Here is a 27,384-nt window from a genome sequence, read left to right as displayed (position 1 = left end):
CTAGAAACTTCAGGAACTTAAGTTGCCTAAGTGTTCATTTTTACTTCCAAAAAATGGATATAATAGGCCATAAACTCTAGCCTTTAGAGAGAGTTCAGAGGTGACTTAACTCACTCTCCATTCACTGTTCTACCTCAGGAAGGGTCTCAGTCGTGAGGGAAGGACAGGAGTTATCAAGGGTATAGTGTTGTTACACTGGAAAGGGATGCAGTTTTTGTGGGAAGACAGAGTGAGTATTATAGCATTGGGTGGGCACAGAGTATTCCTCCTTTAGACTGTTATCTCTTGGACCTCTCTTTCTAGCACTCCTCTCTTCCATCTCAAGATATTGTTGTGATAGGTTGGAGCAGGGGGACATGGTCTGCTTGGAAAAGCCCAGCAGGAAAGAGGGTTAGGTCCAGGGATATTCAAGGCCAGGAGCAAACCTGCCTCATCAGATCGTAGGGATAGAACAGTATAGGGATTGGGGCCAAGCTACCATAAAGTTGATTTGTATGAGGCATCCTCTGGGCAATATCTATTGAGACTTAATTATGGTTGCCAATTTGTTTAAATATATAAATGCAATATTCTGGTTATATCTCTATCAGATACTCATGATTATTATTAATCATTTCACAGAATTGTTATACAGATCAAATGAGATCTTGTAAATATAATCCCAAAGTCAGTGCCTAGTAAATAGCACATACCTGTTAAATGTTACTTATTAATTTATGAAAACTTTGGTGTTTGGGGTTTATAATACTAACCAACTTCTTTAAAGTGTAAGTCAGCAAGTCAGCTTTGGATTTGTTGTTATTATCTAGCACATTGGCTATTTTTGACTCTTTCACAAGATTGGGTTATGGGCTTATCAGGTAATTTAACTTTTGATTGTGGTACATATTTAGCTATATGAATTAAAATGACCAATCAAAAAGGTATATTGACTTCCTTTGCTAAGTTATTTGGCCAGGGTTTTACACACTATATCTTTAAAAGACAAATTAGGTCATAAAAAAGCATGGTATATTTTAAGTCCCAGAGAACATTTATGTTTTATCTTTAAAAAATTACAAAGCAATAAATTCTTCTTTTTTCTTTTCTGCATTACATTTTCAAAGATCTGAAGAAATTAAAAAATAACTGATGCTATTTCAGAGAAGAAAGAAAAAGATGGCTTTGTGTTAATAACTCAACATCAGTTTATTTTAAAAGCGTCTGGCTTTTTAGTGATGTTATGGATTACGTTGTTTGCTTATGTTAAGCCTGAACAAATCCTTTTTGTCTAAATTGTAATTTATAGAATTATTCTTAATATTATACTTAAAGTGATACTATTAGTTTTATTTACTTTAAATAACTTCTAATTATGTTTCTTTTCAAGATTTTGTTTCTGAATTTATTTTCGGGGAGAAGGGCAAAGGGATATCATTATGTATGATCTTGATTTACCTGCCTGATGTCCTCCTACTGCACAATGATTCGTTTATTGTGAGGGTTTAGACACGGGAATTTTTTCAAATTAAGAAAACCCAGTTTTAGTATTCAATATAAAATATATGCTCTGGGGACAAGGAAGAACAGTATGCAATTACTCAATTAATACTCAATTCATATCTTTGAAATATATCCAAAGGTATGTCAGGAATATTTGGTTCACACACACACACACACACACGCACACACGAATTCGCTTTATACATGGTACTATGGGGTCGTGGGTGTTTCATAGGGTGAAGATATCATTGTGTAGCAGCAAATTAAATGTCTGGATATTGCACAAATTTAAAAGGCACTGCTATTGTATCAGGGTTTTTGGAGTCTTTATAAACAGCCATCCTGAAGCCCTTCTCTTTTGCAGATGACCCTTCTCAACAGGAGGATAGCGATCCTCCAAAAGAATATGATCCTGGGCAATTTGCAGGCCTTCTCCATGGATCCTCTCCAGCCTGTGAGTCCCCTGAAAATCCATTTCATCTCTATGGGAAAAGAGATGAACGTGAAGAAGGACAAGATGAAGTCAGTTCAGCAAACAGTCCTTTGCCTTTCAAGAAGTCTCCAATAGCAAATAACTCAGAACCTTTGGTAAAGAAAATTAAACCCAAAGTGGTCAGTAGAACAATTTTTCACAAAAAAAGTAACCAACTTGAAAACCATACTATTGTTGGCGCCAGAACAACTAGAAGTGGATCCCGGAATGGAGACCAGTGGATTGTGAACACGGGAGGATTTGTGGAAAGAGCCTGTACCCTGGGGAGAATAAGATCATTGCCAAAAGCCCTGATTGACATGCATTTATCAAAAAATGTCTCTAAATCGGATTCTGATCTCATTGCATACCCTTCAAATGAGAAAACACCAAGAGTTAACTGGAGTGAATCTTCACCTGCTGAACATACTTCTAAAGGGAATTCTGAAAGAACACCATCCTTCACTTCTGAATGGGAAGAAGTAAGACTTGTTCTTGTTGTTCTTTATATAAGGCTTTGGAGTCAAAGGAGGTTTGGGGGAAGGGTTTTAAGTTTTAAGTCTTTCAGAGGCAAAAAAAAAAAAAAAAAGAAAGAAAAAAAAATAGCAGATGCATAGAGTTCCAAGTAGAAGGGCAAGGTTCTAGGGGTTATACATGATAATTTTGCAGCTAGTGTAAAAACAAACACAATTCCACACATGTGGAGAAATCTATTGTTTCCATAGAAATTGATATCAAGCAGAAGTAATAACTAGCTATGAGGTGCAAGAGAATGTTCACAGTATGTCCTACCAAGCACTGCAGCTGACAAACTGAGAAGTCTTTGTATTTCTGATGTTCTGTATCATTTTGCTACTTACTAAACTCTTTGTTAGCTCGTCTCCCTTCTTTAAAGTATCTTATATTTTCAGAAGAGCTCCTTATAATCTTAACCTTAATGGTAAACGGAATAGTTCTGGCTCTTCCCCAAGTTCCATACAACAAACCCAAATTACTTAATATTTCCCTTTTACAGCTACCAGAGAGATTAAGGAAAAAGATGTTGAGATCAAGTATCACTAATTTAAACTCTACTTAGGGGAGCCTGGGTGGCTCAGTCGGTTAAGCGTCCGACTTCGGCTCAGGTCATGATCTCACAGTTGGTGATTTTGAGCCCCACATCAGGCTCTGTGCTGACAGCTTAGAGCCTGAAGCCTGCTTCAGATTCTGTGTCTCCCTCTCTCTGACCCTCCCCCGTTCATGCTTTGTCTCTCTCTGTCTCAAAAATAAATACAAACATTTAAAAAAAAATTCAAACTGTACTTAAAGACAAAGTCTTCCATTTTATAGAATTACTCAGAAAGTAAGTGCCCTTGAAAGGTTATGAAATATCATCCTTTGTCCCTAAGGAGGACTACATCATAAAATAATGAAGTTCCTTGCCTTTTCTTGAATTTCTTCAGAGAATGGACCACATTCCCACTTAGCCTTTCACTCTAATGTTTCACATTTTTTTCTCTCAAAAGACTGTGCCAGTTAGATTGGGTTTTGAAGCACAATAGGTCACTCTAGTATTCTGAAACCTGAAACCTAGAGATGTCTGATACTGACATTCTGAATTGAGCTATTTGGGAAAATCACTTAATTTCTCTGCATCTGTTTCAGGGTGAACAAAATAGGGCACTTAAGTAATGCTTATTGCCCTTTCTGAAACCTGCTGTCTTACACAAGTTGCTAGGATGATGAGGAGTGGGATTAAACCATAAATGACTAAAACTTAGTCATATCTGCCTATAAATACTGTCCTACTTGACTGATAGTTTATTCAAGTCTCCCCATTTCTTATATTTATTAATTCTGTGAATAACATCTGAAATCATTTCTGCAATGAAGCAGAATTAATTAACATTGAACTTATCTCTTAGAATTAAGGTGTTTCTACAATTGGATTCTTGTGATTGCATGCCATGCCACAAATTAAGCTTGTGGCTGGTCAAGCCATTTGGTTCCAATGGCCATACCCACAGATGAAACCCACCCTTTCACCAGTCAAAAGACATGCATGCTCTCAGATGGAAAAGGAAGAATGCCTGGCAGAATGAACATCTTCACATGAACTTATCCCTTAGCCCCATCACTTTCTGAGTTTAAAGAATACACAGTTCCTAACTTACGGACCCACGAAGGTCCAAAGTTCATTTTAGGAAATATAAAGAAAAGGCAGTCTGATTTTGAAAGTTTAAGAAAGGGAAGCATAATTTATATTTTTAAAAGCAATTCAAAAATCGTCTGCTTCCTTTTAAACCTTTCTCAGCCAGACTCTTAATTGTGGTATTGCAAAGGTAATAATATCAAGAAAGTATGCTTCTGGAGTTTGGAAATTGTTTTAAAATGTGATGATAAAAGTGAATTGATAATTTATTTATATGGCTTTTGTTTCTCACAGATTGACAAAATAATGAATTCCATAGATGTTGGAATTAACAGTGAACTTGAGGAAATGAATGGTGAGACCACAAGTAAGGAAACCTTTATCTTCTACATTGTAATTAATAAATGTGCTCAAGAACTAGCTAGAAAATGTAGGAATCTTTAGATAATTCCATGTTTTATTATAATGATAGCATCTACAGATTATTTCCTTACACTCACATCAAACAGCCATGACCTCTAAATATGAGTTGTAAGTGTGATGATTTAGCAACTTGAGAGATTTTTTTCCCCAGGTGCTATGGCAGTTAACATTAATGGAGTTTCAACTTTGTGTAGAGCTAAGTATGGAGCACTTCAAAGTGTTAAAGAGTATGATGACTTAATACACTACGATTTCCCATTCAGTGAAATGTCCCATTCATTCTGGCCAAAGTGATTAACAACTTACCCCCAAGTTACAAGCTCCAGTATGGCAAGAACTAGGTGTTACTTATCTTCATGTATCCCAGAATACCTAGCAGAATGTTTCACAGTTTTGCAATCGCTGTTTAACATATTGCCCTTGCGAAGTATTATTTTCTTCTTTATAACTAAAGCTCAGAGTGGAATTCCATTTGAAACTTTCTTTGAAGACTTTCCTTCATACTGATGGATGATGTCAAATACGAGACAGCTAAACCTAAAAATAACAGTCAAATTCATGCTAAAGAATCTACTATTCTGGATAGAGTCAAAAGAACTGGCTTAATTTCTATCCAGCCATTAAGTAGTGGTATAACTGTAGATTATTATACAGGTCTATAAAATTTGGAGTTAAAACAAGTGATTGCTAAGTTCTAGAAGAACTCGTTTAAGTTAGTAGTGACAGTTGATGGTTTTGTAGAGATAATGGGATTAAGATTTGTAAGAGAGAAGTCCAGATATAGCATAGGATAAACAGCTATGGGATTTTGTAGCCCTTTGGTCACCAGGGCCTTTTAAACAGTACCCCTAGTGACTCTTAAGCACAAGAAAGTTGGAAAATGGCTCTCTTATGATGCACTGGGCCTGGGTGGATAAATAGCAACATTGAAATTTGGGGTTGCAGCCACTGAAGGGAATATTCAGGCCTAGATGAACACCTTACTCATTTCTTCTATGCTGGGACAGGTAAGAAATTATTCCAATATGGCTGGACCCCATGTTAATTAAGTGATAATTGTTTAAAAGTTTGGACAATTTTTTTCTGAAATGCATATTTGTTTTAGATTTTAAAAACAGAAAAATTATGAAAAACATAACAAAATTATGTGCATATGTCTAATGACACAAATATGACATTAGCTCTGGGATAGCATGTATAGCCAGATCTCTCACACAGAAAGGCTGATAAACATTGAGGATTTTTCTAGTATCCAAAGAACTAGCCTAGGAATATATGTTGCTGCATAGTTCTTTCAGACATGCTTACAAAATAATTTGAAGAAAGTATAGGAATACAGATTTTTAATTGATATGAAGTTAAGAATTTATTTATTTTTAACAATAGGAAATTCCCTGATACTGAGAATGTTCAGGCAGAGACATAGTGCTTCTGTATTGGAAGATTTAGGTGACATTGAACATTAATGCTCTAAAATTCTTCAAATAGATAGTATTAGAATTATAAAAAAAAAACATGATTATAATGAAAGATTAATTCTATAATAAGGGTAAGCGTTAATTAAAAATGCCACTCAGGCAAAGCTGCCTTTTAAGGGTACTTTAGTAGTAAACAAATCCACAGATTATTACCCCTAACTCTCCTCTTTCTACTGTTCATACCACCATCCTACACCCTGCCTTTATTTATTATTTTTCTACAGTGATAATGAAAATGAAAGTAGAGACTTAGTCCTCAAAGATTCATTACTATTAACAAAGACTGGTTCTGTATGTGCCTTAATTTTTGCCTTTTAATTACATATTAATTATACACTAAGTGATTGTACCATGTGGCATTCCAGTTGTCCTTTAGGTCATTTGTGAATTACAACTTTACTGGGCTGCAGGCTTTTCCCTCTTGAGGCTAGATAGAACTAGAGAGGTGACAACCCCATGAAAATACATTCCATGACTATGTACTGGGTTACCAAGTGTAGTCAGGGAATCACATGGTGAAACAAAAAAATCAAACAAATGTGAATTCAATTTTTTTAAGATTTTTTTAAATTTTATTTTTGAGAGAGAGAGAGAGAGAGAGAGAATGAATAGGAAAGGGGCAGAGAGAGAAGGGTACAGAATCCGAAGCAGGTTCCAGGCTCTGAACCGTCAGCACAGAGCCCAACACAGGGCTCAAACTCATGGACTGTGAGATCATGACCTGAGCGAAGTCAGTGGCTCAACTGATTGAGCCCACCCAGGAGCTCCTGATAGACATGAATTCAAATCTCAGTTCTGCTGTTTACCAAGTGTTTGATCTTAGGCAACTCATTCAGTTTCCCCATTAACAGAAATTAAGATATTAATATAGGAAAATTGTAGAGATGTGTCTAATGGCATATAGGTAGAGTCTGACACATGTAGATATGCATTATATTTCAGCTCCCCACCTTGCCCTACCATGAGAGAGATGTGGTGTTTGACACTGTGGACATATCAAGATAAACACATGTTACCCTTCCTTTAAGAACTTCATGATGTCAGCTAGTTTCATAGTCTTTGTGGTTAATTTCCTGTCCTCCCTGGAATAGTGGTGTGTCACTTGTTTTACAGGTAGTAAGAAGCCCAACAGTCAATTGGTACCAGAGAAGAGTAATTACTAAAAGAGATTATAAAACTCCATGGTACCCTGGAAAAGAAAAGAGAAAAATCTAGACTTGATTTAATTACTTTTATGAAATCTGGATGTTCTCTATTTTCTTGACAATGGGGAAGAGATTTGCAATGAAATTAACAGGAGGTATATTTAGAATAAGTGAGAGGAAATACTACTTTACTTAGTGTGTGTTGTCAGTGTCTAGATTTTGCTTTGGAAGGCAACTGAACCAAGCCTGGCTTTAACAGAGCTGCACAACTTTATGAGTTTTGTGACATTTGTGGCTAAAAACCTCAGAAGATGATTGGGAGAATAAAATCAGAAGCAGTGATGTATCAAAGATGAGCATTACATTTTCCATGCTCTTTCCTATTTTGTTTCAATGTTTTTGTTTGCCCTCCCCACCACCTGCACATTTGCAATTTCAGGTATTTTGTAAACAAAATATTTATTGGACCAGTAAGAGATTTGGAACACTTTCATCTTCACGCCTAAAAATAGGAACCAGATCAAAGTTTGAGCAGGCTCTGTGAATCATCAACTAGTTCCACTCATAGAAAACCATTTCCTCTTTTTTTTTTATTTCCTCAGAAATTTTATAGTAGTTTGAAACCTATCTGACAACTCCAGCTATCCAGGACTAAGATAGAAATAACAGTAAATAAAATTTACTCAATCTATGTTTTGTCAGTCTTTTAGATTCTCATTCATAATAATATTAATAGACAATTTTCATGAACATAACTTCTGATTTCCCACTTGAAATCAGATTCAAATGCCAAAGAAATTGGCATTGGCAGTAGGATTCAATTATATTGAATATCTCATATTGTATAGAACATCATGTCCTTTGGTGATGCTGGATACATGATGTGATGATAGTTCATTCTACATCATCACATACTCATGCATATAAGATTTTCTCAGAGAGCCAGTTTTGAAGGTGGACTCAGTTTCAGATCCCAGAGTTGCAATTCACTTACTCTGTGACCTATTTGATCTCAGGTTCCTCCCTTGTAAATTCAGATTTTTAACAACCACCTCATAAGACCTCTGCAAGATTAAATTATGTACTTGTACTACTATAGCCTAGAACATAGCAGGTGGTCAACAAATGTAATTCTCTTGCCTTCTTATCCAAGTATGCATGACTTATCTTTCTAACTAGAATGTATACTACACGAGGAGATACTTAGGAACCCTTGCTTGTCTTTTTGATCAGTAAAGATTTTAGTTCAAATGTAATTGCTCGTATTCTAAGCTGCTTTCATGAGTCTTTCTTAAAGTTTTATTTCTTAACCATTGTCCTTGGTTAAGTGCAAGGAAGCACTTTCAATTTAGGAAATTTACCATTTTCATTGTAACTACCCCAAAATTGTCACACTTGCTAAGAATCATGTTGATGATCTTCTTCACGAGATTAAGGAAAATATAAGTAAAGTTGGAGACAATACTGGACTCCATAGGATTTGCTGATCATTACACATGTACAGCAAATATTCAAAGTAATTGCGCAGATTTTACAATACAGGAGTGACAAATCATCTTATCAACACCCTCCTATTTCTAAATTGGCTTTAATGATCTCCTGCCACACTAAGCAGACTACAGGTATACTTACTGCATTGGAATCATCTCAAGTACATGAATATAGAAAGTAGCAGTTAGCAAAGAGGTGTTTTTTTTGAGGCTGGGATTTTTTTTTTTCTTATACTTAAGGTTAAATTATATTCAAAGAGAAAAATTCTAGAGTCTTAGCTTTTAAAAACCTACTTTCGCCAAGATATGAATTCCATCTAGATTTTAATTATAAATGAAAGCTATTAAAATGAATTTGTAAAAGATTTTAGCATCAAATACACTGTCTATATTGGATAGATGAATCATAATTCTGAAGCTATTTTCTGGAGAGTTCATAGCTCTGAAAACCGTCACTAACATTAATCTGCAACTTCACTTTCTAAGCTTTTGCTCCTCTTCATCCAAGAGTCTGAGGGCCAAGTTACAGTTCAGAGTCCCTCATAGCTATAGAGACCCTCCATGGAGAGTTTCTAGAAATTTAGGAACTCACTGAGGCAGAATAAGTGTTCTCTCTACTCCTGATCTAAGCTCCACCGTAGCTCTAGTCTGCAAGAACAGAGAGTGCTCACATGGCCCTTTCCCCAAAGAGGGTCTTTTCTGGGTGGTTAGGGCATAGGTCTCTACAGCCCCAGAAGCTGCTCTTCCGTGATGTTTTGGTTGTTCTCAGACCCTTGATATTTGCTCACATAACTCTAGATAAGCATCAGGTGCAGCTGATAGCTGTTCTTCTGCTGTGGTTGTTGATGGGAATATAATTTCTTAAACTCTAGGAGAACACTTTTTTAAAAAAGTATTTACGATTTTCCAGAGTTCTCCTATTAGAGAAATGGCAAAGAGGAAAGAAGAATCCCTTCTTAGTGTGTATCAGATACTGTGCACTTTTCTCCTGTGAACATTTTTCATTCAATTCTCAAGATAACTAGGTGAGGTATTATTACACCCATTTGACAGATGAAGAAAAGCTCAGAAAAAGTAACTAACATGTCCAAGTCAACTGCTTCAAAAAGTAAGTTTGCTTCTTCCTGAAATCCATAATCCTTTCAATGAAGTATGCTACCTACACAGAACAATGGAAGCCAGTCCTTTGCTTCTTTCTCTTTAGCTAAAATTATGCTCACATGCACTAAAGGGAGCACTGAAGCGAGGGTATTTAAGTGTAGAATTAACCACTTCCTCTTAGCAAAGCCTAACTATTGGTATATGGAAAGCTTCAGCTCCACCCCCAAAGCCCTCCCAGTGTACACGTGATGTGGTCATATTTAAATGAACCACAGCTCCAAATATCTCCTATGTCCCAAAGTGAATGTATAAATGCTGATAATGACCTGGGCTTTACTTATTTTCAGAGGAAGATTTTTCCTTGCCTCCAGCAATATTCCTTTTCCCATGAACTGTTAAATTGCACATTAAAAACCTCTCTGTGAGAAGCTCTGCAATGGGCAAAATTTATTTTTGATTTTTATTTCTTTTTGCAGCACTATTTTTAATAGAACCAACTGGGGAAGGTGGGTAGTAGAATACGTTAGCATAGAAGCACCCTATTTTGTCCAAATTAAGAGAACTTATTTTTATTATGTTTTATATAACACTTCACTAGCTTTTTTCCAGATAGATTAAATCTACGAAATCCCTTAATAATAGAATAGCTATGTAAAAATGTGAATTACAGTAATCATTAGGCTAGCACGAGTTAATCTTTATCAAGAGACAGTATTTAATCAACAAAACAATTGTATTCTTAGCAAAGTAGACACTAAAATTTACTTAACACTATTCATTCTGAATAGTCATTAAAAACTAAAATAACCTACATAATATAGATTTTGATCGAGAGGATATGGCTGAGATTTTCTGTTTTTCAAAATTCAAATAATATTCAACTGTGAAATTAGGTTTCTCTGAATTATGAAATAGTTGAGTATTATTCTGTGGCCTAATATTTACCTGTGATATATCAGTAGTTAGAACTGGTACATTGTTTTCAATTCGACAAAATATTTAACCTTCTAGAAGAGACCTAGATAAGTGAGCAAGTACAATCTTTCAGTTTCACTGAAATAGTTGCCATAACCTCTTTCGTATATGATCAACCAACATTTGCTCCCACACTTCCCATAATGATGAGCTCACCACTTCCAGAGAAAATATATCCTATCCCTGGGAAGTTCAAATTGTTAAAAACTTTATTTTTTGAGTAAGAAATATGTCACCTACGTAGACATAAGTTTGAATATGCACCATAACAATCACTAGTATTGTGACTTTTGGAAATCATCTCATCAGCCTAAACATCATTTCTTCATACAGAAAATAACTGTAACAAATAATATCTACCTTCCCTCAGCATCATTGGAAAAATCTAATTAGTTACTACATGAGAATGTAGTTAGCTAAATTTCTAGTACATAGTATACTGTAATAGATGACATCTCCCCTCTTTGATTTCTCTTCTCTCTTCTATCTATATTCTCTTAACTTTTTTCCTAAGAAACAAAGGGTGGATAATGGCCCATTATTTCTAATACATATAAGTATCTTTAAGATATGGATGATATTTTTGATAGGCTATACTTCTTTCACATTCACCATAAAGCTAGAAAACAGCTGCAAAAAGTCTTCATTGTAAGACACTTTAAAAATACTAGTTAAGGGGTAACTGGGTGGCTTAGTCAGTTAAGCATTGGACTTTTAATTTTGGGTTAGGTTATGATCTCATGGTTTATGAGTTTGAGCCCCACATTGAGCTCCATGCTGACAGTACAGAGCCTGTTTGGGATTCTCTCTCTCTCTCTCTCTCTCTCTCACTCTCTCTCTCTCTTCTCTTCCCCTGCTTGTGTGCTCTGTCAAAATAAATAAACTTTAAATAAATATTTAAATAAACAAACTAGTTGAACAATTTCTATATAAATATCAGTGCATTTTGCAAAGTCTACCATTAACAACCTCATACTGGTAAAAGAGTAGGAGGCATAGGGAAGGAAAAATTCTTATTCTATCCTTCAAGGTCTTCCAACTGGACTAAGAATTAAATTTACATGAGACAGATTAACAGGAAGAGAAAAATATCAAAGTTTTATTATGTGCATATGGAGGCCCCAAAATGAAATGGAGACCTAAGGCAGACAGTTTTTATACTTCTTAGACAGAGACAATAAATTTGTGAGGAATTGACAAAAGATAAAGAAAACAGATGTTTGAGAGCTTTAATTAGTAAGGGATTCTAAGCAGCATTTCGGCTGAGGGGTTGATTAGTAAAAAAGTAACAAGGTTTGTTTCTACAGTTTTTCTTGGCTTTAAAGTTCCTATCTCTGGTGACGAAGATATGTTTTTATTTCTTCATACAGTGAGGGGTACCTTCCATGTGGGAGATTTATTTCTTGCTCTCAGGGGTACAGGGGATGGTCTGAGTGTTTTTGTACTGGCTGTTTCCCAAGTAGTTTCAATTCAAAATAATCAGTATGCCATTGTGGCACATTTTAGGTAGCCTGCCCTTAGCCTTTACAGAGGTAAAAATAATTAAGAGTAATCTGCAATATATAGCTAATAGATATTCATAAATTATGGATCATCATTATTGGTTTTTTTTTGTTTTTTAGAATTGACTCAACTTTATTTATTTATTTTTTTTCAATATATGAAATTTATTGTCAAATTGGTTTCCATACAACACCCAGTGCTCATCCCAAAAGGTGCCCTCCTCAATACCCATCACCCACCCTCCCCTCCCTCCCACCCCCCATCAACCCTCAGTTTGTTCTCAATTTTTAGGAGTCTCTTATGCTTTGGTTCTCTCCCACTCTAACCTCTTTTTTTTTTTTTCCTTCACCTCCTCTATGGGTTTCTGTTAAGTTTCTCAGTATCCACATAAGAGTGAAAACATATGGTATCTGTCTTTCTCTGTATGGCTTATTTCACTTAGCATCACACTCTCCAGTTCCATCCACGTTGCTACAAAGGGCCATATTCCATTCTTTCTCATTGCCACGTAGTACTCCATTGTGTATATAAACCACAATTTCTTTATCCATTCATCAGTTGATGGACATTTAGGCTCTTTCCACAATTTGGCTATTGTTGAGAGTGCTGCTATAAACATTGGGGTACAAGTGCCCCTATGCATCAGTACTCCTGTATCCCTTGGGTAAATTCCTAGCAGTGTTATTGCTGGGTCATAGGGTAGGTCTATTTTTAATTTTCTGAGGAACCTCCAGACTGTTTTCCAGAGTGGCTGCACCAATTTGCATTCCCACCAACAGTGCAAGAGGGTTCCCATTTCTCCACATCCTCTCCAGCATCTATAGTCTCCTGATTTGTTCATTTTGGCCACTCTGATTGGCGTGAGGTGATATCTGAGTGTGGTTTTGATTTGTATTTCCCTGATGAGGAGCGACGTTGAGCATCTTTTCATGTGCCTGTTGGCCATCCGGATGTCTTCTTTAGAGAAGTGTCTATTCATGTTTTCTGCCCATTTCTTCACTGGGTTATTTGTTTTTCGGGTGTGGAGTTTGGTGAGCTCTTTATAGATTTTGGATACTAGCCCTTTGTCTGATATGTCATTTGCAAATATCTTTTCCCATTCCGTTGGTTGCCTTTTAGTTTTGTTGGTTGTTTCCTTTGCTGTGCAGAAGCTTTTTATCTTCATAAGGTCCCAGTAATTCATTTTTTCTTTTAATTCCCTTGCCTTTGGGGATGTGTCAAGTAAGAGATTGCTACGGCTGAGGTCAGAGAGGTCTTTTCCTGCTTTCTCCTCTAGGGTTTTGATGGTTTCCTGTCTCACATTCAGGTCCTTTATCCATTTTGAGTTTATTTTTGTGAATGGTGTGAGAAAGTGGTCTAGTTTCAACCTTCTGCATGTTGCTGTCCAGTTCTCCCAGCACCATTTGTTAAAGAGACTGTCTTTTTCCATTGGATGTTCTTTCCTGCTTTGTCAAAGATTAGTTGGCCATATGTTTGTGGGTTTAGTTCTGGGGTTTCTATTCTATTCCATTGGTCTATGTGTCTGTTTTTGTGATCATCAAGACATCGTTATTGTTTTTAAATACAAATTTGTCTAGGGGCGCCTGGGTGGCGCAGTCGGTTAAGCGTCCGACTTCAGCCAGGTCACGATATCGCGGTCCGTGAGTTCGAGCCCTGCGTCGGGCTCTGGGCTGATGGCTCGGAGCCTGGAGCCTGTTTCCGATTCTGTGTCTCCCTCTCTCTCTGTCCCTCCCCCGTTCATGCTCTGTCTCTCTCTGTCCCAATAAATAAATAAATAAATAAATAAATAAATACAAATTTGTCTTGCTAAAATAGAATGAATTAAGTGATAAACATGGGTCACTTACCCATGAAAAAAACTTTGTATTTTATACTAGTTGTTTCTATGATACACTATTATGATAATATAAGGCTTCTCATTTACTTGTGTTTTGATACTCAAGTGTAATCTTCTAGAGAATTAGGAAATGAAATGTTTTATAAGTTTAAGAACAATGGTACCCAACAATATCACTTACAGAAATGTATCCTCCTAAGGAAGCAATAGGACAAGAGCAAAATAAGTGTATATAAAGATATTCATTTCAACACAGTTTATGATGCTTCAAAAAGTAGAATCAAACCAAATGATCATTTATAGAAAATTTATAAAATGAGTTACTGTAATTCCCTATGATGAAATTTTAAATATCTAGTTAAAAATGACATTGTATCTGTATCTATTACCATGGAAATATGGTCATAACTTATTATTAAGTGAAAAGAATAGATAACAAAGTAAATTATAATACCATCTTTGAATACACATTCATGAAAAAGATCTGGAGGCTGTATGCAAAAAGGTTAACTAGGGATATCTCTGGGTAAACTTAATCAGTGATTATGATCTTTTCTCCTAAATTTTCTGAAATTTTTACAGTGAATATACATTACTTTTATTTTTGTAAAATAAAAAGTTATATGTCAATTTAGCAAATATATACAATCATAAGCAAATTATCAATGTAATAATTAAAGATTTGCCAAGTGAATACTATTAATGAATACATGATTAACTCTTTTTTATCAGTTTTGAGTTAAAATAAGTGTGTTTCGGTGGCTTTCAGAAAAGGGATCCATTCATTTAATTTATTTTTTAAGTGATGGCAAAATCTTTTAACTATACAAATTTTTAACATATTCATAACCCAACCTCTGATCAAAATTATTATTTTATGTCCATTGTCAGTCTGTGTGCATATTTTAGTGAGACTCTAGTCCTTGTCTATGTGCACACTCCATTTCCACATATTAATAATAATTTTATAGATAGAATTTTACAATCCTCATTTTCACATATCATTTCACAAAATTCTATTTTCTCACATTTTTTCCCCCACTCCTTGCTTTATCCCTCCTGTGAATATCCAATATTAGCATGGTATATATGCTTCTACTCTTTTCTCCAATTCCATGCAATCACAAACAGATAAATGATAGGTAGGTAGGTATGTAGGTAGATGATAGATAGATAGATAGATAGATAGATAGATGTCGCTTGTGTTTTAAAAACAAATCACACTTTATACATTTCTCTGCAACCTATTATTCTCATTCAACAATAAATCATAGCTTTACCTTACTTTTATAATCAGTGAAGTAAATAACCTGTGAAATAAAATTGTACTCATGAATTTCACCCTGAGAGGAAGAGAGCTCTGATTGGTTTGCTATTCCAACCTCTGCACTAACTTGCTCTGTGACTTGGAAAACAACACCTCACAATGAGCCTCAGTTTCCTCATTTGAAAATTAAAATGTAAGACTAGATCTTTTCCAACTCAATAATTCCATGACTCATACTTTCATCTTCTGTTTTAATGGGTTGTGCTTTGGCAGAATGTCCTTCTTTAAAGCTTTCCACTTCTTAATTTCTTAAGGACAAATGGCCAATAAATCTCAAGTATGTGTATTTCAACTAGGTTCTTCTAAGAATGTTGCCAGATCCTCATTTTACACTGCTTTTTAAATATAATAATATAATAAATGCATAATTTAATTGATATAGGTGTGTAAGATATTTAAGTTCTTTGTTTTTATAAGCAAAAGTGATTTTCTCCTAAGCATCTCAGCTCTTTAAAAAAAAAAAACTTCTGCTGATTTGAAAGAGACTTAAATGACTAGCTGAACTCATGTGCACATTAGCTATGTGAATTGGAATAAATGCAGAATTTCTGATACTATACTTTGCCTGCTTCTTGAATCCACTAAGCTTCTTATAAGAATTTTTATGGCCAAAAAAAGTAGTTAGCATTTCAATAGTGTATACTTTTCATTAGGTTGCAGATACTGACCAAGTGCTCACAATGGCCTATTTCTTACCCAATGACTTGGCCTAGCCCGACTGTAGTTGATCGTCTCTCTTTTCCACAGGATGCTGAACTTTGGCTTGCCCCCAAATCTAAGCAAGCACTAAAATGCAGGACATCTTCCCTTAAAAGTCCGTTCAGAATCAGCTGACAGCAGGGAAAAACATTTCCTATTTTACCACACTGTTCATGCTGTTTGCTCAGCTTCACCTGCTTGCTCCATTTCCCCTTGAAGTTCCTATAGTCCTGCTTTATCCCTCCCTATGAAAGAAAAGGCCTTGCAGCACCTGGGTGGCTCAGTCAGTTAAGCGTCTAACTCTTGATTGCAGCTCAGGTCACGATCTCAAGGTTTGTGAATTCAAGCCCTGTGTTGAGCCTGGCATCCGGCTCTGTGCTGACAGCGTGGAGACTGCTTGAGATTCTCTCTGTCTCCCTCTCTTTCTGCCCCTCCCCTGCTTTCCGCTCAAAATAAATAAATAAATAAACTTTAAAAAAAAGCTGTTTTCTGTTTGATTTTGAGATGCCTGAAGTCCTGAGGGAGGAACATTTCCGTATTATAATAATCTTCTTAAGTCTCCACTTGCCTAAGTCTGGATTTGTTCTTATTTGACAGCACTAAAAATTTCATAGGTCTTTCTGGTTCACCTTTTACCTTCTCAACCAGTTTTCTCTTCACCTGTCAGTGTTAATCACACCATAAATGGTGTCCCCCCAGTGTTGATCCTCAAAGACTGTATACTAAATGATATTCTCTGTGTAGCCATTGTTTTGAAAAACGGGTGCATGCTTATATGTGGTTATGTGTGTATGACATGTGGATTATACCTGCAATAATCATAATCATGTATGTGACATAATTATATATGTGAGATATATACAGATTGATTTCTGTATCCATTTGTGATACAATTCTATATCAGTCTTCTAAGAAAATTCCACCATTATCTCTTATATCATATCAAATGTTTATAGTCATAAAATGAAAGTGAAATACTAAAGCTTTTTTTAAAATTTATTTTGAGAGAGACAGAAAGAATGAGTGGGGGAGGGGAAGAGAAAGAGGGAGTGAGAGAATCCCAAGCAGGCTCTGCAACACGGGGCTTGAATTCACAAACCATGAGATCATGACCTGAGCTGAAATTGAGAGTAGGATGACTAGCCAATGAGCCACCCAGGTGCCCCTAATAAAAGTGTAACATACAATACCAAATACCTTATCACTGTTGCTGACATATGAAATGCTCATTATAGTGACATTGAGCCTTTATTATAAAAATAAAGGAAATATTTTCTTCTTTTTTTTTAAAGACTGAATAGTATTTCATTTTAGGTATATACCACATTTTCTTTATCCATTGATCCATTGATGGGCATTTAGGTTGTTTTCATATCTTGGCTATTGTGAATAATGCTGCAATGAACATGGGAGTACAGACATCTCTTTGAGATCCTGATTTCAATTCTTTTAGATAAATACCCAGAAGTGGGATCGCTGGATCACATGGTAGTTCTATTTTTAATTTTTTGAGAAACCTCCATACTGTTTTTCATAGCACCTGCACCACTTTACATTCCCACCAATAGTGTACAAAGGTTCCATTTTCTCCACCTCCTCACCACACTTGTTATCTTTTTTTTTTTAATTTTTTCAACATTTATTTATTTGAGAGAGACAGAGAATGAGTGGGGGAGAGGCAGAGAGAGAGGTAGACACAGAATTTGATGCAGGCCCCAGACTCTGAGCTGTCAGCACAGAGCCTGATGAGGAGCTCTTACCCATGGACCACAAGATGATGACCTGAGCTGAAGTCAGATGCTTAAGGACAGAGCCACCCAGGCACCCTTTTTTCTTTTTTCTTTTTCTTTCTTTCTTTCTTTCTTTCTTTCTTTCTTTCTTTCTTTCTTTCTTTCTTTCTTTCTTTTTTTCTTTTCTTTCTTTCTTTCTTTCTTTTTTTCTTTCTTTCTTTCTTTCTTTCTTTCTTATAATAGCAATCCTAACAAGTGTGAGGTCATACTTGATTATAGTTTTGATTTGCATTTTCCCAATAAGTGATCTTGAGCATCTTTTTATATACCTCTTTTCCTACAGGACATTATGCTAAGTGAAATAAGCCAGTCACAGAAGGACAAATACTGCATGATTCCACTTACATCATGTCTTAGTCCATTCAGGCCACTCTAATAGAATACCGTAGACTGGATGGCTTATAAACAATTTATTTCTCACAGTTGTGGAGGCTGGCAAGTCCAAGATCAAGGAGTCAACAAATTCGGTGCCTGGTGAGAGCCCACTTCCTATGACATGCAGGGGTCTTTTCACTGTGTCCTCACATGGCAAAAGGGGGCAAGGGAGCTCTCCTCGTGTCTCTTATAAGGGCACTAGTCCCATTCGTGAGGGCTCACTTCCCAAAGGTTCCACCTCCAAATACCATCACATTAGGGACTCGACTTCAACATATGAATTTTGGAGGTCACGAATATTCAGTCTATAGCATATGAAGTATATGAAACAGTCAAACTCATAGAAACAAAGGTTAGAATGGTGCTTGCCAGGAGCTTGGGGGAGGGCGACTAGGGAGTTTCTATTCAACAGGTATAAATTTTCATTTTGCAAAGTGCATAAGTTCTAGAGATCTGCTGTGCAACATTGTGCTGTATAGTTAGCAGTACTACATTGTGCATTTAAAAATTTGTTAAGAGGGCATAGATCTCATATTAAATGTTCTTACCACAATAAAAAACAAAAACAAAGAATACAGGAGAGAAAACAGGACTCTATTACCCCGTGCATTCACAACAAAAATGTCTTCTGTGTGAACTTCTCAAGCATTTAAATAAACCATTTGCACCTGGCATACTTTTGTTACTTTTTTTTCAATGGAATAAGTGCACATATTCTTGCTGGTATTACTTCAGAGTGGGACTCTGTATATTTATACTCTGTCTATCTTCAAAAAAGACTTGAGAAGGCTTATAAAAAAAGATATAATTACAGTAAAATAAGATTGCATTAAAGCAATGTAAAAGATATGAACCAGATAGTTTAAAAGAAAAATTTTAGATGAGAGAAAAAGGAAAGAAAATATTCCAGAAAACCTAAGGAGAATGACTGCAACTAAGCATACAACATGGCTCTAAGCTTCTTAGCAGCCAAGACAAAAGTGGGCTACAGAGCAGTCCTTATGAGAGAAATATTATCAAAGTATATAGAGAAAGGAATTCTCCTAGCTTGAAATTCTGGAAGGAAATTCCCCCAAGGGTCATTTTATAAAAGATAGATAGCTAGATTAGGAACAATCCTATCATTAGGGAAAGGAGGTGTATTCTACCTGTGACTTATACTGCAGTGATAAGGTAGTACCTCTGTGAAGACCTTTCTGTGGGGGATTTTTAGCTTTCTCCATGACATAAACAAGCACTAGTTCTAAAATATCAATGTTGTTTTCCTTACTCTTTCAAAAAAGGCCCTCTTTATTTAACCTGTTATGTGGGCCAATGACTTGAGTACCAGCATTTCAGAGGTACTTAACAAAATTACCTCACTAAAATGTCACATGACAGACTGGGAGGCTATTAATTGTATGTGGAAGAATGTGAAATACAGTGTCAGAAAATGTAAGTTAGGGTCACAGCCCCATTTCTTACTGGCTGCATGACCTTGGACAAGTTACTTCATCATTTGAAGCCTTCATTTCCTTATTCTTTACAATGAGAATAGTAGATTTCTTTCTTGTTATTCTGATTAAGTGAGATAATTTGCATGAAAGCACTTATAAACTGCAAAGGTCTGTTAGTTATTATTATTTTACCTTTCCAGAAGTCTCCTTGCCTTTAAATTAGAGGTCACTGGGTTTTTCTCTCCAAGCAATTGAATGTAGTTAATAAGCACTCACGGGGCGCCTGGGTGGCTCAGTTGGTTAAGCCTCCGACTTTGGCTCAGGTCATGATCTCATGAGTTCGAGCCCCCATGTGGGGCCCTGTACTGACAGGTCAGAGCCTGGAGCCTGCTTCAGATTCTGTGTCTCCATCTCTGTCTCTCTCTCTGCCCCTCCCCTGCTTGCACGCTCTCTCTCTCTCTCTCTCTCAAAAATAAATAAACATTAAAAAAAATTTATAAGCACTCAATAAAATAGTTGCTTTGTATTCATGCATAGACCATTCACTCTCTGGAAGACTTCTAAAACCAAAACAAAACAAAAAAAAACATGAAAAAAACAAAAATAGACTTTTCTTCTTGAAGAAGTAACCAGTAAAATAGATTTTCTATTTCATTTTTATATATGAAAGAAAAATTTGTTTACTCTATGAACAAAACAAGTAAGGCCATTTTCTCCACTAATAGGAACAGAGAGGATTTCCAGGAGAATGAACAAAGACCAAGTGTGCATGCACACGTACACTTACGGCGTAATTCTTAGGTTGGACTGTGGTTCAATTTGTAGTACAATCTCTCCTCAACAAATTTGATAAAGTAGACCACAAATTATTTTCAAAAGACTATGCTAACGACTGACTGGTTGTATGTATAGTCTGGAGCTCAGAGAGCCTGACAGCAAACAGGCAACTCTGCTGCTGTCACAGTCATCCAGACCCCAGGGAAAGTGACAGCCTAGACATAAGTAATAGCTATAGGAAAAGAGAAAGGGGAGTCTGAGAGATGTCTGTTTTTTACTGATATTTAACCCTTTCTGAGTCACCAATTGCTTGGAGAGTCTCCTGGAAACTATACGGCCTCTTGCAGGAAAAATGCAAATACACTTTAAAAGGAAATAATTTCCAATCCCTCTTACATACATATGTGAACGTATGTATAGATGTGTGTGTGCACACACACATATCCGTCTTGAGAAAAGAAAAATGCTTGCGGGCAAAGGAAATGCAAGCATTAATGAAGAATTATCAATTTCTAAAAGATTTTTCACATTCCTGAGAGTACTCCAAACCCTGGCTTTCTGGAGTTGAAAGTTTTCATACCTATGATTAGTGCTAAAAATATCACCAAAGTCTCTCAGAGAACCATGTAGAGTCTCTGTTCCATTTGGGAAGATCTGACCATGAAATCAACAATAGTTCATATCTTAAACAACAGCCAGAGGAGATTTGGAAAGGGATTAAATGAAACATTTCAAATTATGAGATGTCAAATAAGAGAGTTTTAGTGTGTGTAGGTGTGGGATATCTAATACAAGTTGAAGATACATTTTATTTGCTCACATATTCTTGAATCAAATGTAATTTTGTGCACATTTTTCAATACAGTGATACACAGGGCATGGGGATATGCCAGGCTGACCCTGTGTGCTAACAATGATTTCTATTTCTATAAACCTATGTGTCTCTTATATCTTGAATTTCTTTATTGGCCACATATATTTTCAGCTTTATGATTCTAGACTGGAGAAAACTAAAAATGTTCATCATTTTTTACCTTGATTTTTTTTTTAATGCTAAGAAATTTTCTCCATATTTTTATTTGATTTTTATAGTAGGTAATGTATTTGATTCATGATTTATAAATAATAAAGCGTAAATGATTGTACAATATTCAGTGAAGAAAATCTCTTTACAGCATCTGTTAACTTGATGGGGTTTTGGGGTGATAGTGGGGATTCAGAGCCAATGGGGCCAACAGGGCTAGCTGTTGTTAAGAAAACGTCATTTATTACTGTTTAGTAAAACTTCAGTCATGAGACCCTTCAGAAGTATATCAGGGGCCATATGCCTAGAGTATAACTGCCAACATATATTTGGGGGCTACAGATAAAGGAGGTTTGCAGAGGAATTTTTATGTGTTTTAGGAGCCCCATAGGATCCTGGAGGGTCAGAAGAATGTTAGGCCAAGATACCCTTTTGCCCCTAGCAAGGTGTCATCATCAAGGTGGCTGGGCTTCTAGAGGAAGGTCACTCCGCCAGTTTCAAGGACTTGTCAATGGGCTGTAGGCAGTAAGAGAATTTAATTTTTCATTTGCCTTTGTTTCCCACATCACCATGGCAAGCACTTAAACCCCCTTACATCTTGATGGGGGTGATATTAGGGCTTTAAGAAACAGAGTCTATAGGTTTCTGGAGATTAGGCTATGGATAAGATTGCCTTTTTCATGCAGTTTACTAAGTTATCCATAAACTGAAGGAGACTCCTGTCCTGCATGGCTATGATCTCTGTCAATCATTTGTTTTCTTTCCTATCTTTCCTCTTGGGCAGCCAGGAGTGTCCAAGGAATATCACACATATCACACCTGGGGTGGGGGTGGAGAGTGCTGTTAGCCTGTACGTTGAGCTCAGCTTACCTTATGCTCCTCCATCAACCTCAGATTCCCATTTCTCCTCTTCGTATGCAACCACAGTGTCAGATATATCCTTTCAGGGATATTTGATCAAAAGTACAAGCAAATAAGAATATATCTTCTTTTTCCCCTTTACTTCTCCCTTTTAAGCTATTTAACAGGTAGTACCATACTCTACACACTGTTCTTCATCTTGCTTTTTTAACTTATTAATTTAAATTAATGGAGATCTTTCCATAACAGCACAGAGAGCACTTCCTGGTATTTAAATGTGTGAATGTACTATAATTTATTTCACTATCTCCCATATTGCTTCTGGTATGTTGCTATTATAAACAATGCTGTAATGAGTAGCCTTGTTTATATTTTACATGTGCAGCCATATATCTGATGTATATTTTCCCAAAAGTTAAATTACTATTCAAGGTACATGTATGCTTGTCCTTTTGATAAGTAATTGCCAAATTGCCCTCCTTAGGGGTTATAATTATTTACCCCATCACTGCCAATATATGGAAAAGTCTTATGTCTTGACCAATACAACATGTTTTCAAACTTCTGGACCTTTGTTTATCTGACAGGTAAAAAATACTATCTCTGTGCCATTTCTTATGTTATGAGTGAAGTTGAGCTTCTTTTCATGTGCTTAAGTTCCATTTGTATTTACATTTCTCTCTGAACCACCTGTTCATATCCTTTGCCCATTTGGGGAATATTATTGGACTATTTTTATCGATTTGAAGTTCTTTATCATTAGGCATATAGCCCTGTGTATATGATATGAGTTACAATGATCTTTCCCCAATTTTGCATTTATCTTGTGACTTAACTTATGGTGATTTTGCCATGCAAAGTTTTTAAATTGTTTTATAGTTGATTTAAATCAAGACTTTTTAAAATTGGCAATTTCAAAGCTTTGTGTTATTATTAGAAAGGCTTCCCTTACCCCCGCATTGTATAAGAATCTTCCTGTAGTTTCTTCTAGTACTTTTATCATTTTGTTTTTTCTAAATTTGCTCTGTATGTAATTTTTTCTTATAGATGATGTACAGATCAAACTTTATTTTTACAGATGACTGCCAGATTGCTTCTACATCAATTAAAGAATTAATAGTCCATGTGGGCTCACTGATTTGAGATGCACAGTTATTGTGTATGCTTGATGTCCAATGATACTTTGGTTTTTATCTACTTTCTATTGTGTTCCCCACATGTACCTGTATCTATCCATATGTCAACACCACAGTGTTTAATTATTTACACTTTATAATGTATGTTAGTATCTGTTTTTAGAGTGCGTGTGTTTTCCTACCTAGTAAACTCATGATGACATTCCAATACTTTTTAAGTGTTTGAACACCACCTGATAGGGTTTTTGAGTGGTGGGGGTCTGGAGCTGATAGCTAAGAAAGAATCTTGAGGCGTCTTCAGTGCAAAAAAGGTGATTTTGTTAAAGCACAGGGACAGGACCTGTGGGCAAAAGGAGCTGTCCAGGGATTGTGAGGAGTAACTGATTATATACTTGGGAGAAGGGGGAGGTAAAGGCAAGGGGAAGTTTCCAAAGTGGCTTTCATATGCTAAAGAAGACTCACAGGATCCTGGAGGCTGAGCTATTGTCAAGCTAAGGTTGTTTTTCCCTCTAGCAAAGCATTAACATTAAGACAGGAGGGAGTTCCTAGAGGAATATTTTACTCTGTTTATCTCAAGTATTTGTCAATGGGCTTCAGGTTATAGGGAAATTTAATTTTATCTGACATTTTATTCTGCCTTTGTGTCCCATTTCACCATGCACCACCTCTCTGTTTCTTTAAGGTGTAAACATGTCTAGTTTATCCTCGAAGGGCAGGTAAATGACCCCAGTTCTGCAGACCCAGACATTAGCCAGAATTGTCTTTCTAGCTGACAGCTATGCTCAAAGATTGACTTCTTAGAGAGAAGCTTTCTAAGTAGGAGTAAGATCTCAGCACATGTGTCGGGTCTTTAGAGACTGAGATGGCTGGTCTTCACCTGAAGCTTTAAAAAAACAAAACAAAACAAAAAAACAAGGCATCTTCTGTCATGTTTAGAGGAATCATTCTGTGTACTTTCTCACAAAAGTACTTTGGGCCTTTCTCTGGTCTTCTCAAAGCCCAGCCAAACTCTGAGACGAGCATATATTGTGACTTCTCTGTAATAACTATAGTTGATTTTCTGCTTAAATCTGAGCCGCAGTCATCACTCTCTACAAATTTTTAATTGTTTTATAGTTGATTTAAATCAAGACTTTTTCAAATTGGCAATTTCAAAGCTTTGTGTTATTATTAGAAAGGCTTCCCTTACCCCCACATTATATAAGAATCTTCCTGTAGTTTCTTCTAGTACTTTTATCATTTTGTTTTTTCTAAATTTGCTCTGTATGTAATTTTTTCTTATAGATGGTGTACAGATCAAACTTTATTTTTACAGATGACTGCCAAATTGCTTCTACATCAATTAAAGAATTAATAGTCCATGTGGGCTATTCATACTCCCTTACTTTATACTCCCTTACTTTAAAGCAAAATCTTGGTTATTTGTTTGTTTGTCCATTTGTTTGTTTGTTGCCTGGCAGGGAGGACAAAAGGCTTCTTTTATCCTTCATTTCCACTTTTATATTGTCACCATTCCTTATGCCTAGAAACATTTGTTTCATGGTTGAATTCTACCTGTTGAAGGTAGTATCAAAGAAAAATTGCACTGAATGGAGTTAAACAGTCAAGAAAGACTTTATTAAAGACTACTGCAATAGGAGAAAGAATAAATTTAACTCCTGAAACAAAGGTGGGAGAGATTTTTACTGCTGGGATGAGCTAGTGGAAAAGTAGGACAGTTATGGGGAAAGGTCGGTCAATGTAATTAGGCCATCTGTGTTTGCTAATTGATGATTATTGAAATTAACTCCTACCCTCCCACAAGCCTGGGAGATAGGGGCAATATCATTCTGATGACTGCATTTCACAGGGATCTCTTTGAGGCACTTGGGAAAGACTTGCCTTGGTTGTAAAACCAGCAAGAAACTGGGAGAAGATTTACAGCTCACAGAAGCAGAGAAATAATTTATAATTGTAAATTTTCTGAAGTAAGCACTCTAAGAAAAGGGAGGTTAGGGGCCTATGGTGAGGAAGAAATCTGTCTAAAGTTTAGTCAAGCTAAGGGGACATTAACCCACAGTGAATCTATTCACTAAGTAACTCATTCTGCCTGTAACTCTCAGACCTCTAATGGAGATTCACCCTCTTGTTTGAGAGAATCATCTATATTTGTCAACCAAGCTGAGTTAGAAGAATCACATTGCTAAGTATAGTGGTTTCGTGTGGTTTCATGTTTATGAGCATTTACATACATAGGCCAGAAAATGTCTAGGCAGTGCAGATACTCATAGAACCCTTCACATGCTATAGTATTTTGTACCATGTTTCATAAGACTTACTCTTAATTATAAGAGTAGTAATTAATTAACTTTTTAGGAGGCACTTAATATGAGTCAGGCACTGTTGTATGCATCTTACTTATGTTAATTCATATTATCCCCACAGATATTCTATGAAGTAATTATTACTCCTACTTTGCAGACTCTAAAACAGAGGAACAAACATTAAGAAACTTGCCCAAGGTCATTTAAATGGGAACAATGGGATTTAAACCCACTCTTGCTGCAGAACCCAAGATTTTAACTTCTATGTTAAATTACCTTGCTTTCTAATCTTTCAGGAGTTTTGCCCAGGGGACTAGGGCCTTATTTTCTTTTAAGAATTGTTCAGGAGTTGATATAATAAGGTAAACAGAAAGATCCTGGAGCTTAGCTGGTCTCCAGACTTCTGAGCCTGTGGGCAGCAGGTCAGAATCAGACTATAGAGGCTCCCCAGCCTGAACACCACTGTGGCAACCACTTACCACAGAATCCCTTAATAGTCTGTTGTATGAATTAGGAATCAGATATTTTCCATAAAGCACTGTGAAAGAATTCAATAAAGACAGCTAGGGAAATTAAAATAAGCCATTTTACTCTATAATAATTCAAAGGACTTAGGGAGAAACATCTGTCAAGGTCAGGGAAATAGAAGAATGCTGGGGGAGGAAAGGTGAGAAAAAAGATTTTTTTTTTTAAATCCAAAGAGCAGAAGTTAGGAGAGCATCCTTTTTTTTTATTTTTTATTTTTTATTTATTTATTTTTTTTTTCTGAGCAGCTTTGAAATGTTAATCTTTGCATCCTAGTGTTAATGTGGACCCTAGAGCAGGATGCTGGAGAGTCCCTTCACCTCTCTGAAGTCTGTGTACCTGTGCCAAGATGCAATCATTATAGATTACTTTTTCTTTTTTCTGGTTGAGCCCTCATCTTAGTCCCTTTGTCTTATCACTGGGCTGGGGCAATAATACATAAAGAGGGGAAAATGTAGATTGGATTTTAATTAAAGATCCATAACTTATCAGATGAGGTATCTTATGCAAGACATTTATCCACTCTGAGTCTTAGTTTTCTCATCTGTATAATGGGGATAACTCTTTTTAGAGTTATAAGGATTGGAGGTAACATCTAAAAAGTGCTACTTATACAATAGTCACTCAACAATTTGGAAAATTAAGTATGCTTCAGTTTCTTCCAGTCATCTTCAGCTGAAGAGCTCAGAGCAAAGCCGGATAAGATTGAAACTAGGGACCAGGTCTATTTTCTAGGGCTATAGAAACAGCTGTCTGTGGACTTTACGGTGGTAGGTGATGAACAAAAAGGATCACACTGGTAAAGAAAAGATAAGACCACTTATGGTTATAGTCAGTATTGAGTCCAATTTATGTTGGATGTCCAAAGAGTGTTAAAGAATCTTAAGAGGAGACAGGAAGCATAATGGAAAATTCAGGTAGTCAGAGCAAACGTAAACCATATTTTGAGCAACAATTTCCATAGGTATTAGGGCCCAGACATAAAGCAGGACTCACGAGGGAGGAGGACTAGCAGCTGCAAAGCAACTAGATTTCAAGAAGATTCAGTAGGTCCTCAAAATAGGAGCACAGGAATGTAGATCAAAGGAGCCCCT

At 36.2% G+C, this 27,384-nt stretch overlaps 1 protein-coding gene across 18 annotated transcripts in view; it reads left to right on the top strand.

The window, feature by feature from the left end:
* Positions 1-27,384, top strand: part of ANKS1B (ankyrin repeat and sterile alpha motif domain containing 1B) — a 1,065,991-nt gene that overhangs the window by 616,096 nt on the left and 422,511 nt on the right. For all 18 annotated transcript variants that reach the window (XM_042992986.1, XM_042992985.1, XM_042992982.1 and 15 more), the window contains 2 exons: positions 1,847-2,436; positions 4,380-4,452. In XM_042992986.1, the coding sequence (XP_042848920.1) occupies positions 1,847-2,436; positions 4,380-4,452 (663 nt within the window). The remainder of the gene's footprint in view (positions 1-1,846; positions 2,437-4,379; positions 4,453-27,384) is intronic.

This window comes from Panthera tigris, chromosome B4 (genome assembly GCF_018350195.1).
Source record: "Panthera tigris isolate Pti1 chromosome B4, P.tigris_Pti1_mat1.1, whole genome shotgun sequence".
Classification (NCBI taxonomy): domain Eukaryota; kingdom Metazoa; phylum Chordata; class Mammalia; order Carnivora; family Felidae; genus Panthera; species Panthera tigris.
This window is presented reverse-complemented; position numbering and strand designations above follow the sequence as displayed.